General features: G+C 37.4%; 1 protein-coding gene and 1 long non-coding RNA gene across 2 annotated transcripts; both read left to right on the top strand.

Annotated features, from left to right (window-relative positions):
* The first annotated feature begins 9213 nt into the window (after positions 1 to 9213).
* LOC141317160 (uncharacterized) lies at positions 9214 to 12014 on the top strand. The gene is made up of 3 exons (XR_012351738.1): positions 9214 to 9436; positions 11537 to 11623; positions 11755 to 12014. It is a non-coding gene; the product is annotated as an uncharacterized lncRNA (long non-coding RNA).
* Positions 12015 to 12134: 120 nt separating this feature from the next.
* Positions 12135 to 14247, top strand: LOC141317161 (NLR family CARD domain-containing protein 3-like; the record flags this gene model as incomplete). The annotated part of the gene is made up of 2 exons (XM_073832966.1): positions 12135 to 12271; positions 12442 to 14247. Coding segments are annotated over exons 1-2 (1943 nt in total), but the record flags the coding sequence as incomplete, so codon positions are not given.
* Positions 14248 to 14395: the final 148 nt, after the last annotated feature.

Consider the following 14395-nt stretch of genomic DNA (forward strand, 5'->3'; position numbering starts at 1 on the left):
ATTAAATATGTAGAAACAAATACTGTAATTATCTTGAACGGCCAATTGAACCTAAAATGATTGATTTTTGAAAGCAGTATAGAAAGGGCAAGATTGGTAATCTGGCATGCCAGGCATTTCCCTGGTGGGTTGACACACTTTGGGGCCAATGACTGGCTCATCATGCAGGAACAGCGGCCCATTAGTTTGTCCTCTGTATGGAAAGCAATAAACCCAATCACAATGCGCACACAGACAGAGCGATAAAGTATCTTGCTCCGCCTGCATTATTATTGCTTCACATTTGGAAATAGGTGGAAAATTACAAAGTCTGTAAATGGTAAAATCAAGTGAGATTTATTTATATAGCACTTTTAACAACACAGATTTTGTCAAAGCAGCTTTATAGTATTATCTAAAATAAGACATTAACAGAGGCATAATTTCACAAAGCTAAAATCAGACCATTCTGTTCACTTTAAATCTTAAAATTATCTAATTAAAATAAAATATAACTGCTCATGCTACATGTATAAAGTATGTTTGGATTGTGATTGAAATGCAGTGGTTAATAAACATCTTGTTCATGTACACTTTTTATAATTCCTTGTCTCTTGCTTAATAGCTAATTCAATCGCATGTTAATAAATGCCTGCGTCGTCTCCCCACCCCAAATGCTGCCTGTTCATATGTGAGAGCAGTGGTGTAGTCTAGTTTTTTGTAGTGAGTATACTGTGATTTTTCCGTCCCAGCCCCATATTCACCCATCCCAGAGCAACACCCCAAACGCCACCACGCTCATTAATGCATACAGGATTCATCTATATGTAATTGAGAGCATTCTGAAACACTGCTTATCAGGCCCGGATTGGCTAATCGGGAGGACCGGGAGAGTTCCCGGTGGGCCGGTCCGTTTTTTTGGCCGCGAGGGCCGGTGTCCCTAGCTGCCTGCACTCACAGCAGTCGCCAGGGGCGGACTGTCCATCGGGAGAATTTTTGGCCCGCTACCCTCCAATTTTTATTATTATTATTTAATATTGTTGTTGTTATTGTTTTTGTTGCCGGCCTAATGTACTAAAGTGGTTATTTCAGAATTAGCCATTCAATAATAAAACTCTAATAAATCATAAATCGGTTAGTCTTGACTGGCACGCGTTTCATCTCGCGCGCGCTCCGCGCATCCGCGCGTCCGCCAAAACGACGCGAGACTGAAGTAGAAGTGCCCAGGTGGAGCAGAGAGACAAATCTGTCCTGTTTAGGACCTAAAGTGCAGGTCAGTTACATCTGTAAACAGACTATTGTAGTTTTGTCTTCGTTTACTTAAGTATTGAACTGCTAACAAATGTTAATCTATAAAAAATATCGTTTTAAAACAGGTTTAGGGAGCTACCCTTATTAAAAATATTACCTTAAATACCCTTATTAAAAACTGTGGTTTTACAAAACATGTTTACTATAGTTATACAATAATTATACAATATACAATGGTTTTGCTACACTATAGTTTCACCATGGTATAAAATTGTGATTATACTAATGGGAATCAATCCTAAAAAACAAAACAAACAAAAAACATGGTTACAATGTTTACCATAGGCTCAATAATATCATGGTTAATTTTCCTTTGGGCCAAACATGACCCATGATAATGCAAAACATTTTTAGTTTTAAGATTTTTTAATAAAGATATATTCAAGATGTAGCTAATTTTTGTTGTTTTAATTTTAACATTACGACAATAAATAACACATGGTCCTAATGTAGTGGCCCTCTTTTTTCTGTTGCCCTTTTCTCTATCAAATGTTTTAGTACTAATCATAAATTATATATAATTTTGAAAGCTTAGAAGCTTAGCAGTCTCCTCCCCCTTAGCAGCAATGTCAAGTGTCATTTTACAAAATCACAACTTTTTACAATCTTGACAAAAACATGTCTTTAAAAAGGTCTCAGTATTTCTGCAATAATCTGCTGATTGTCTTCTTTAAAAAAGACCAACCTTAGATCTGTACTGTATAGGTGGTTGTAAAGGTGGAGATGTGTTTATGACAAAAGTGACAGATACAAGAAAATTAGTTTAAAAAGTAAACACACATGAGAGACAGAGAGATTAAAAGAGATTAAAAGGCAAATTGGAAGTTCAAGAGATTTAATTATTTTACCCAGTTGATTTCAACTTTTCTTTATGTGATGATGAAAAATATTGTTGTCCAGGGTTTCAAATTTCAAATTTGGTGTGGGATGGCCTGGATAAGTGTGAGATTTCCCGGCCTGAAATTTTGTCCCAGTCCACCCCTGGTTAACGTCAAGCTAGTTAGGAGCAGTGCAAAACAACGATGTCTGCAAATCATCGTTCATGTTTATGTATCAAACTTTTTCTTGTACGGTGGCTCTTCAGCAGCAGCAGCCTCTAGTCCAGTTTGCTGCTAACAGTGAAGAGCCAGGCCCCGTAACGTTACCAAGCACCAGTCATGAGCCAAACACACTAGAATGGGCAGGTAGGACAGTGCAATACTTGTTCTATTCTTTATTTGTGTTTAAGGACTGGATATCTGTGAACAATTTTGCACAGAATATATATTCAGATATTGCAGAAAAGGACATTGTGATGTTTAAAAGAATAGTGTTGGAGATTTACCCTTTAATGTTCTCATTTATGAAAAATATTTGAACTTATAAAGCAGCTGTTTACTTGAAAAAGACATGATAGTGTCATTAGAAAGTTTAATACATTTTATTTTAATCTTTATTTTATACATATAGCTTAATATATATTTGTATTTATTTGATATTTTTTCATTTCAAGGTTTGGATATTTATGAGCACTAATTCTAACAGAAAATAGATACTGATACTGTTAAACATTACATTGTGTTAACTGTTCAAATAAATCTTCACTGTGAAGCAACAATTAGGCTACTGTATTTGCACTGAATTGGAAATGACGTCATTTTAATATAGTCAGTCGTGAACTAAAGTGGGCCGGTTTAAGGCTTGAAACTCCAGGGCTGAAAAGGAGTCCCACTCCGGCCCTGCTGCTTATGTGTTATCAACATTTAGATTTATTTTAAGCAAGTTTTATGAGCTGTCAATTTTCAATGCACATTTAGGGGTGTAAGTTGGAACTATTATTAACAATAAATTCAGGGCAGATTTTGAAAACCTTTTTTTTTTTTACGCCTTAAGCAAGGGACAACCACTGCATTTTTAAACCATATTCAATATTCAAAGTGCAAAGAGACCGAATTTTTCAAGCATGATCTAGAGCTATAGACAATTACACAACCTATAATAGCCCACATACTAATAACAGCCTAGATATTTTATGTAGCCCAATTTGCACACATTGGGGAGTCGCTCTCTAAAAGTGGGGTATTAAAATTGCTTTTGAATGTGCGCACGCGTTTTACTTTTGGTTTCGTTTTAACGATCGCGCAAAACTCTCTGTGGCGCTGAGGGTGCCTTCTACAATACAAGAGATTATTTTAACAAAACCATTCGAAAGTGGGAGGACACAAACAGGATTTTGAAAAGCGTGTCCCCAGTGGAAATTACATCTTTGCGTGAGTGGAACTCTGCCGCTGAGTTAGCATTTGATGTTAATGTGTGCCACGTTGTACAGTATATTGAGACGGACAGGCTTGTGTTTACACTGAAAGAGTGTAATTTGAATCTGTTTTGGTTTCATAATTCATACCTCATTTACTGGTTTGCGTAACTTGATTTCAAACTGGCGTCGAGAATGACCACTAAGCTTGATAGGTGACGTCAGATCCAGGTTACAGCAGGCTACGGAAGCATTAATAGTTCATATGTCATTAACCTTCAAATAGAAGCAGCCGATTGGTCTACACATCACCGGTTCAAGTCAAACAATAAGCCTCGCAAGACAGACGTGGTTAATTTATGAATGGGAGTGTGAAAATTATGTCACAATATCATGTTGTTACGTATCCTCGCGCTTTTTACAGTGGGTATATGCAAATCCTTGACCTTTTCTTGTGGGTATACGGCGTATACCTGTGTATCACGTAGACTACACCACTGCGTGAGAGCATATCAGTGGATGTGCACAGAGTGGTAAAATAATAATAATTATTATTACTAATTTGAATCAGCACATTACAACATAAACAATACCTTAAAAATTATAAGAAGCATGTTTTATACGATCAGAAATCTCTTAAACCAGTGAATAATTTATGCGGGGGGGATAAATTATGCGCATACCCACTTTGTAATTGTTTAGATATAATATTTATAATATTAAAAATCTGGTTGGTTTGTATTGGTGGCATAATATGCAAATTATATGCAACCCGTGAGACTTGTACTTGGACCTTAGTGCGGCCCAGTGGGAAAAAAGGTTGAGAACCACTGATATATAGGCATTGTCAGTACTCTAGCCCATGATATTGGGGGATGCAGTGGGGGTGATAATTATATTTCAGGGTGATCGTGTCACTCTTGCTCTTTATCACAACCCCTCTAGTGCCAGTATGTGTGCTCATTGGCGCCCCCTCCAGCTGGTGGTACAGGGTCCTGCAAGTCTTTCTTGGTACTCCTCACCAGGGCATCGCCACACATGCTAGACACCATCTGAGTCAAACAAGCTTATTTTAGTCTCATCGGACCATAGGGCATGGTTCCAGTAATTCATGCTCTTGGACAGGTTGTCTTCAGCAAACTGTTTGCAGGCTTTCTTGCGAGCCAGCTATAGAAGAGGCTTCCTTCTGGGACAACGCCTGTGCAAACGGACTTGTTACAGTGTGCGGTGTATGGTCTGAGCACTGACAAGCTGACCTTCTACTTCTGCAACCTCTAAAGCAATGCTGGCAGCACTCGTGCATCTGTTTTTTTGAAGCCAGGTTCTGCACCTGACGCACAAAACGAGTGCTCAACTTTGTTGATCGACCCTTGCAAGGCCTATTCCGAATGGAACCTGTCTTGGAAAACCTCTATATGATCCTGGCCACTGTAACTGTACTGTTTCTGGGTGTTACTGAACCTCTTATAGCCTTGGCCATCTTTGTGGAGAGCAATAATTCTAATTCTCAAATCCTCAGAGAGTTCTTTGCCATTAGGTGCCATATTGAACATCCAGTGGTCAGTATGACAGAGTTGTACTCAAAGCACCAAATTTTAACTTCTCTTATACAAGATACACAACTTACAATCAAGATAAATTGCGATTAATTTTGGAAAAAATGTGCCATTAATTAGTTAATTGTTTTAATCAATTGACACCACAATTGTTTCCCACTGTTTGCCAATAATAACCATTCTCCTACACTATTTATTTGTTTTAAGCAGCAGAATTAATATTTATAAAATATGGCGAGTTGGCGACAGTAAGAATATAAACGCTGTGCCATATCTATATAAATATAAATGCTGTTTATGTTTATCGTGCAGTAAAAATGACCCTCCCGTGCCCAAAACCAGTCATTTGTGGATGAGAATCAGAAACAATGACCGGTGAGACGTTTGCTATTTTGAGGCAACTGAAATTGACTCCGCCATTGACCAACTAAAACCTGGTCTTAAGTCAATGGCGCAATATATATTTTTGTGTAATTAAAAAAGCGTTAGTAATATGCACCTATAGGCAGGTAACAATGCGCATACACTCTGCCTAATACACTAACAGGGACAAACATGCCAAATATTAAAAATTAAAGGATTACAATGTAAAATATTATTATTGTGTACCTAAATATAAAAATGCCTTCATGTTATAATCGATACTCAATCGCTTTTTAATGCATGCTCTTTGATTGTTTTGTTGTTGTTTTTTCAGTTTCACTTTTGCTCTCGAAAACAACCACGTCAGCAAAGAGGAAAGAGGATAGAAAGGGGTGCATAGTAACTTGTTTGGGGGGCACGGTCCGCGAATACCCCCCTCCCCCTTTCAATCTTTGTTCTTGCAAATTTCACCATGTAAATAGCAAATCCGCCATGGCACGGGGTCATTAGATGCAAAACTCACTTTTACATGTTGTTTGAACCTTAATGTGTGTTGGCAGTTTGTGGACACAACCACTCTACAATAATAAAAATCCACCCAGTGGTATTTTTTTTAATTTTTAAAAGTAATATCCCCTTTTTAAAATCAGGTCATTCACAGCTTCTTGTGGGTGTGACGGCATACCGACAGAGGCCGCTCCCATGATAGTTGATTGACATGAGCATTTTACCTTAGACCCGCCCTCATCCGAGCTAAAACAGTCCAACTCCGATCGCCATTGTGTGACTCAGGTGCAGAGGAAGACAAGAATGTCTGAGATTGAGCGATTGAGGTGTTCTGTTGTTGAATGTAATACTGAACATAGTAGTCGTCATTTACTCCCGACATCTGAGCTGCTGAAGACACAGTGGATAATTTAAAGGAAAGTGCCAATCCCAATCCACATATCTATGTTCGTACGAATCACTCCTGATGCAGCTTCACCCACAGCAGAAGTGAGTGTAAGGGTTATTTATGCATCTTTGCAAACAGCCTTTCCTTAATAATTTGCTTGTTGGCAAGTTTCGCCGCTAAATGTGGTTAAAGTAAATTACGGCTCATAATCCCACATCAGAGAGGCACAGGGAAAGCAGGGCTCATTTGCATTTAAAGGGATCATGAAATAAAATATGTAGATTTTTTGCAGAGCATATTTTGACAAGGTAAAAGGTTTTTTTTACACTACTATTGAAATATTTTAAACCAAAGTATATTATAGACTTTTCATTAAGACCTTAAAGAATCATATGAACTTGTGGAAAATGGGCATCCAATGACCCTTTTAAAGGGAATAACAGATGAGACTCTTAATTCAAATGACTTTTAATGCACGTTACGGCCAAAACACACCCATGACTCATTAAGAGAATTTTTCTCGTTCTTAAACTAGCAAAAGTAGATTTTGATACACCCTAAGTGCATGTGCACCTGCGCTGTGCGCTTTAGACAATGTGCTTGGATCATTAAAATAGGGCCCATTGAGTGAAATGAGAGTTTTATAATGACAGGAAACTCACTAACACTTCATTCAACAGGAAGAACAGTCATACGTAATTCCTACATGCTATTCCTACATCATTGCACACTTGCAGTTGTTACTTTCCAAGCTTCAGTGATTCTCTGCAGCAGGGTAACAGCTCGTCAATTCATGTTTGTGCAAAGGATGAGACGGAAGAAAGTTACCGATGCATGCCGTTTTTTATTTTCACATTGTGAGTGCAAACAGCTCCTGAGTGAAGAAAGCAGAACACAAAGTTTTTCCTCCAATTTCACCTACACAACACACAGTGAGAGCGCACATCATACCAGCACGTCCCACACTACAAGTCAAGTCAAGATTATTTATACAGCACTTTTTACAATACAAGTTGTGTCAAAGCAACCTTACAGTAATAAAATAATAAAATAAAACGTCAATAATAATGCAACAAAGTCAAATTGGAGAGGACTCATCTGGTTCCCGTGGCCTTGTAGGGTAAGAGTTCTTTCCTGATGATCTGTCTCTGGGGCTCATCTAGTTGACACGGTATCAACTACACTACCCACACTGCACTTCGCTGTGGACTACAACACCACTAGATAGCGTCTTAAAGCAACCACTCCTAATTCCTCTCTCCTCCAACACTATCCCCATTCTGAGGTAACACTACTCCAGCACCATGACATGATTGATACACAATAGGCTACATCAAAAAACATTTAACATGGGTATTATCATAGATTCATGGTGTTAATAGAAGGCAGAAATACATTCAACACAATGTCTTCCCATATTTCTTTTTCTTTTCATGTCCGTTTCTCTTCTTCTTTTTTATTTTTATTTCTAGTGGCTGTTCAACGTGTGGTTTCATACCTGTGTGCAATCTCATAGGCGCGGACCAGGGTATGTGGTCACTCTTCCAGCAGTTTTTGCATGATTTCAGCATCTCCCATGCCATTAGTGAATACCTCGACACTAATAAAGTTCTGTTCCCTCTCAGAGCGATCTGCATAAGCAATGGAGACTTTTTCGTAAATGTTGTCCCTTAGCACATGGAGTGGCTCACCTGCCCTGCGTACCCTCTGCCTCAGCTCTATTCTAATGGCAGCAGCGTGTTCAGATTAAGGGCCATATGCCGCCTCCACTTCCTCTACTATGCAGGCATAATTCCAACAGCCTGACCTGGGGTTCTTGTAGATCACTGAACCTGCTGTGCCTACTAGACAAAACCTTATCTCATTGGCTGGATCTAGTAAGCTCTGGTAAACAACACTCATCAACACTCGAATAGACAGCGTTATTTTCATCCTCATGAATACTATGCTGAGCTGCACAGACATCATGTTTACATGGCTGGCGATTTATTGTGGGTGTGTCTTGAAGCATACGTTTGGCTGTTAAATTTGTGCACACTGAGTGTGAGTAGTTAAAATTTTCTGGAGTACTTTGTGTGTAGCACTGTGTATCGATTCCACTGTATTCTTATTTTCCACCCACAAATAAATGGATTGGTTGCTCTTTCTGTTTGCTGTGATAAGTGTGGCTCGTAGCAACAGGTGGGCCAGCTTATTGAAACAGATGTAGGACACATTTAAATGGAGTGTTATTATTATCAGTCTTTTACACTTGAGCATTCATCTCATTTAGACACTCAACAAATAATTTGTGTTTGTTTTTCACCATTCTCTGTCCTTTCCGACATCGCAGGATTCCACTGGCTGCTTGTATTTAACTGAGAATATTTCCTCACTACTCGCATTCTGTCCGCCATTTCCACTTCTTCCCTGACAACATCTGGTTCACTTTAACGGTTTACAAATGTCATGGCAAACTCACCATCTGCGATGAACGAATCCCGGACGAGCCCCCGGTGTTACTTTGTCCACTTCAGTGATTCTTGGCGGCAGCGTAACAGCTCGTCAATTCATGTTTGTGCAAAGGATGAGACGGATAAAAGTTACCGATGCATGCTGTTCTTTTACTCATTTTCACATTGTCAGGTTCACAGTGCAAACAGCTCACGGGTGGACTGACTTGAGTGAACTTAAAATAAAGCAGAATACAAACTTTTTCCTCCGATTTCACCTGCACAGTGAGAGCGCACATCATACCAGCACATGTCCCGAACTACACTACCCACACTGCACTTTGCTGTGGACTACAACACCCCTAGATAGCGGTCTTAAAGCGGCCACTCCTATTTCCCCTCTCCTGCAACACAGTCCTTTCAGTTTCTAATTTTAGTCAGATGGAGCCGTCAGTCCGATTACTAACGGATTATTTGGTAACATGTAAACTTTTAAGTGAAGGCCACCATCGTTCTCCTGTTTCTCTGACTCTCATCCGTTTAACTGAATGATTAGTTTGTCATTTCTACCCAGAGTAAGCGTTGGTGATCTCACTTTCTGTCTGTTCCGCTTCATAATGGATGACGCACAAACATCCCGAGATGAAGATTTTTCTCCAGGCTGCAGGTACTTTGAATACATACTATAGTAAATTTTGGTAACACTTTATAATAACGTTCAGTTGTAAGTCATTTATAAGTGGTTAGTTAAAGATAAACTAATGATTTGCAAAACATTCATAAATGTTTAATAAGCGATATGCTAACAATTTGTGTATGTTTTGTTAATTAATTTACAAGTTATTTACAAGTAATTAGTTTATGATGAACTAATCATTTACAAAACATCACTATGCATTCATAAATGATTAATAAGTGATATGTTAGTATTTTAATCTATGTTTTGTAGATTAAGTTATAAATCATTTACAATTGATTAGATAATGATGAACTAATAATTTACAAAACATGATTATACCTTCACAAATGATGATTAAGTAATATGCTGACAATTTAAAAATCTGTCGTAATTTATCTTAAAAAAATTGCATATCATGAAATAATCAAACAGATCCTTAGTAAGTGGCTAATACGTTACTAGTTAATATATTATTTGTCACGTAAAAATTATTATAATTATCAATCATTTACATTTTTATCCTTCACTGAAGATCGCATCATGAATAAATAATTTACAAATATTTCTGCATCCCCTAATCTAAGGTGTAAACAATTCATCAGTTGTAAATGTTTACTAATTTTTCAGAGGTCTTTCACCCATGTGTGTATACCCACCTGATACCCACACAACCTGGAACCGGCAAGTTTGTAAAACATTTACAACTGATGAGTAGTTTACACTTTAGGGTAACACTTTATAATAACGTTCAGTTGTAAGTCTTTTATAAGTGATTAGTTAATGATGAAATAATCATTTACAAAACATTCACAAATGATTATTAAGTGATACGCTAACAATTTGTGTATGTTTTGTTAATTCATTAACAAGTCATTTACAAATTAATTTACAAGTAATTAGTTAATGATGAACTAATTATTTACAAAACATGACTATGTGTTTATAAATTATGAATAAGTGATATGTATTGTAAGTACTATACTAACGATTTACCCATCTGTCGTAAATTATCTGAAAAATGGCATCATGAAATAATCAAACAGATCCTTAGTAAATGGTTAAAAATTACTTAACCCCTTAACTGTCACCCCCATTTTTTAAGTTTATCCAAACTTAAATTGTAATTCATGAACACTTTGGAGCTAAGGTAGGTCTCTTTTTAAAGAAAACTTTACTGTAAAGAGAATACACTGTACAATTTTTATTATATTTTATATAAAATACATATTGTACATAACAGGTTTAATCTTAAATTTGATATCAATTTGAAGTCTTACATCTAAATAAGTTATTCCAAATTTGAAGTTGATATGAAAAAAAAATTGAGGTTCTTGTGAAAGTTTGTTTAGGGCGTTATAAAATACTAAAAAACCTTATATAATTCATACACTACATGGTTCAAAGTGCATTAGTGCATAAGTACATAGTGAATAAGTGCAGAGTGTATAGTGCGTCATTTGGGCGCAGCTCATGTTTGCCAGAGAAAACATCTTTACCCTCACCAGGCAGCCCTTACATTGCAGTACGAACTTCAAAGTATTCAACAGCTGTTGATGAATAAATAATGAATAAATCATTTACAACACTTTCTGCATCCCCTAATCTAAAGTGGGTAATGAAAAATGACCATATTGTTTTTTTTTTTTGTTGTTGTTGGATTTTTTTCCCCTTACAATTAATGGCGTCATTAAATCTGTTTATCAGAAGTGATCAGAGCCAGAGATGTGTATCATGTTCTCTATACACTGGTTCAGACAGGAAAAACAATTTGCCCACATCAACAACATAACATTGCCCATTAGTGGAACGTTAATGTAACTAGCATCAATACTCACACACATAGTTACTTAAATAGCCTATATTCATCCGCATATAGGCTACTACACTGTGTGCCATATTTATATTGTTTTTTTGCTGTATATGTGTTTTTGTTGTAAGTTATTATGATAGACTATTTATATTAGTCATATAGTCTATGAAAGAACTTTATTTTATGGTTTCTGTATGAACATAGTCAAAATTAAAAGATCATTTTTTAAAATGAAAAGTTAATGTTAATACAGTAATTCAAAGGAGTCTTTGTTATAGGTCAGTTGATGAGAAGAGATTAGAACCAGAGGCCAGCTGTGTGTTAATGAAGAGTGATGAGTCTATAGGTCATCCACAACATTCAAGGTACAATATTTCAACTGAAATATTTGTTATTTCAGCTGATATTTAATATTCTATTTCTAATATCTGATATTATAATTGCTCACACAGAGAAACACATCTATGAAACAACTTAATGTATCTCTCTGTTATAGTTCAGTTCACCAGAAGAAATCAGAACCAGAGCCCAGCTGTGTGTCTATGAGGAGTGACACTTCTTTGGATCGCCCAATTTATTTTAATAGTGATGACACAAGGTTTATCCTAAAGTATTACATTTTCTGTAAAAATATAGTAGTATATATTATAGTAAACGTTTAAACTGTCATAATTATACAGCACTATAATAAATAAATATCAGCAGAAGTCTGGCTAGGAAATGCAGTAAATCTAATGGCAATGACCAGATATAGAGCACAGAGTAGAATATTTGTCTATTTGCATTAATTTCATTGGTGTTCATTTTTACAGTTGTGACCTTGAACAGGTGCTTTTTAAAAATAAAGTCACAGCTTTTATTAAGGTACTGAGAAAAATGTCACCAATGTCAGAGTGTTTGATTCTTGATTCAAGGGCAATCCTGCCACCAAGAACAGTTGTAACAAAACCCATCTGTGAGAAATATGACCAGTCTATGAATCAACCACAAGACAGCAGCTATCCTGGTGTAAGGTAAACTGTGAGATTTTTTTAATGCAGTGTGTCATCACACATTATTAATTATCATTAATAATAACTGACACATTTCAAAAACCCTATGATATGTTCAAACAAAAAATACATTTTGCTCTGTACATTTTTCTCTGTAACACATGTAATAATATGATATTTTAATTTTCCAGGCATGAAGTCCTCAACATGTTCAGATCAAATCTGATGAAGAAGTTTGAGCGTCTGTGTGAGGGAACAGCACAGCAGGGAAACCCAACACTCCTGAATGAGATCTACACAGAGCTCTACATCACAGAGAGTGAGAGTGGAGAGATCAGTAATGAGCATGAGGTCAGACAGATTGAGACACAATCCAGGAGAACAGCAACAGAAGACACAGCCATCAAATGCAATGACATCTTTAGACCTTTACCTGGACAAGACAAAGGCATCAGAACTGTGCTGACAAAGGGAGTCGCTGGCATTGGAAAAACAGTCTCTGTGCAGAAGTTCATCCTGGACTGGGCTGAAGTGAAGGAGAATCAGGACGTCCAGCTCATATTTCCACTTCCTTTCAGAGAAATCAACTTGATGAAGGACAAAAAACTCAGCCTTTCAGATCTTCTACATGTCTTTTTCCCTGAAACTAAAGAAATTGAAATATCCAGTGATGAATATAAAGTGTTGTTCATATTTGATGGTCTGGATGAGTGTCGCCTGTCTCTAGATTTTAAGAGAGTGAGGTTGTGTGATGTCAGTGAATCAGCCTCAGTGGATGTGCTGCTGATGAACCTCATTAAGGGGAATCTGCTTCCCTCTGCTCTCATCTGGATCACCTCCAGACCAGCAGCAGCTGATCTCATCCCCTCTGAGTGTGTCCATCGAGTGACAGAGGTAAGAGGCTTCAATGAGCCACAGAAGGAGGAATACTTCAAGAAGACAATCAGTGATCAGAGTCTGGCCGAGAGGATCATCTCACACCTGAAGTCATCAAGGAGCCTCTACATCATGTGCCACATCCCAGTGTTCTGCTGGATCTCAGCCACTGTTCTAGAGAAGATGTTGAGTCCAGCAGAGAGTGGAGAGATCCCCAAGACTCTCACTCAAATGTACACACACTTCCTGATCCTTCAGACCAACATCAAACAAGAGAAGGACTATGAGAAGAAGCTGACAGATGAAGACATGATCCTAAAAATGGGGAAACTGGCTTTTCAGCAGCTTGTGAAAGGCAACCTGATCTTCTATGAGGAAGACCTGAGAGAGTGTGGCATTGATGTGACAGAAGCATCAGTGTACTCAGGATTGTGCACTCAGATCTTCAGAGAGGAGTTTGGCTTGTATCAGGGGAAGGTCTTCTGCTTTGTTCATCTGAGCATTCAGGAACATCTAGCAGCTCTATATGTGCACCTCTCCTGCACAAACCACAACAGAAATGTGATTGAGCCAATCACCAAACAGAGTTTGTCGACTAAAGTGAAGGACTGGTTTCAAATAAATTTATCAAAAGATGTTTCATTATCTGAGCTGCATCAGAGAGCTGTGAAAGAGGCTCTACAGAGTAAAAATGGACATCTGGATCTTTTCCTGCGGTTCCTTCTGGGTTTGTCAGTAGAGTCTGACCAGATTCTCCTACAACGAATAATGACACTAAAAAGAAGCAGCTCTGACAGCAATGAGAAAACAGTTGAGTACATCAAGATGAAGATCAGGACCATTGACTCTCCAGAGAAATCCATCAATCTGTTCCACTGTCTGAATGAACTGGGGGACCGTTCACTAGTGGAGGAAATACAACAGTATCTGAAATGTGGCAAAATATGTGAAGCCAAACTCTCTTTATCTCAGTGGTCAGCTGTAGTTTTTGTGTTGTTGACATCAGAAGAGGGACTGAATGAGTTTCGTCTTGATAAATTTGTTAAAGAGAACTACAATCCTGAAAATATGAAAGTTCTTCAGAAATTGCTGCCTGTGATAAAAGAATCCAGATCAGTTCAGTAAGTATCAATGAGAACAATCACATTACTGTGAAAACATTAATAAAATCAAAGTTAAATGCTCATTAAACATAAGATGTTAAAATGAACATAAAAAAGGAATTTAAATATTTCTTCTCTCGGATAAAAGACCAAGCAGAAATCGACA

Source organism: Garra rufa, unplaced genomic scaffold, assembly GCF_049309525.1.
Source record: "Garra rufa unplaced genomic scaffold, GarRuf1.0 hap1_unplaced_417, whole genome shotgun sequence".
Taxonomy (NCBI): domain Eukaryota; kingdom Metazoa; phylum Chordata; class Actinopteri; order Cypriniformes; family Cyprinidae; genus Garra; species Garra rufa.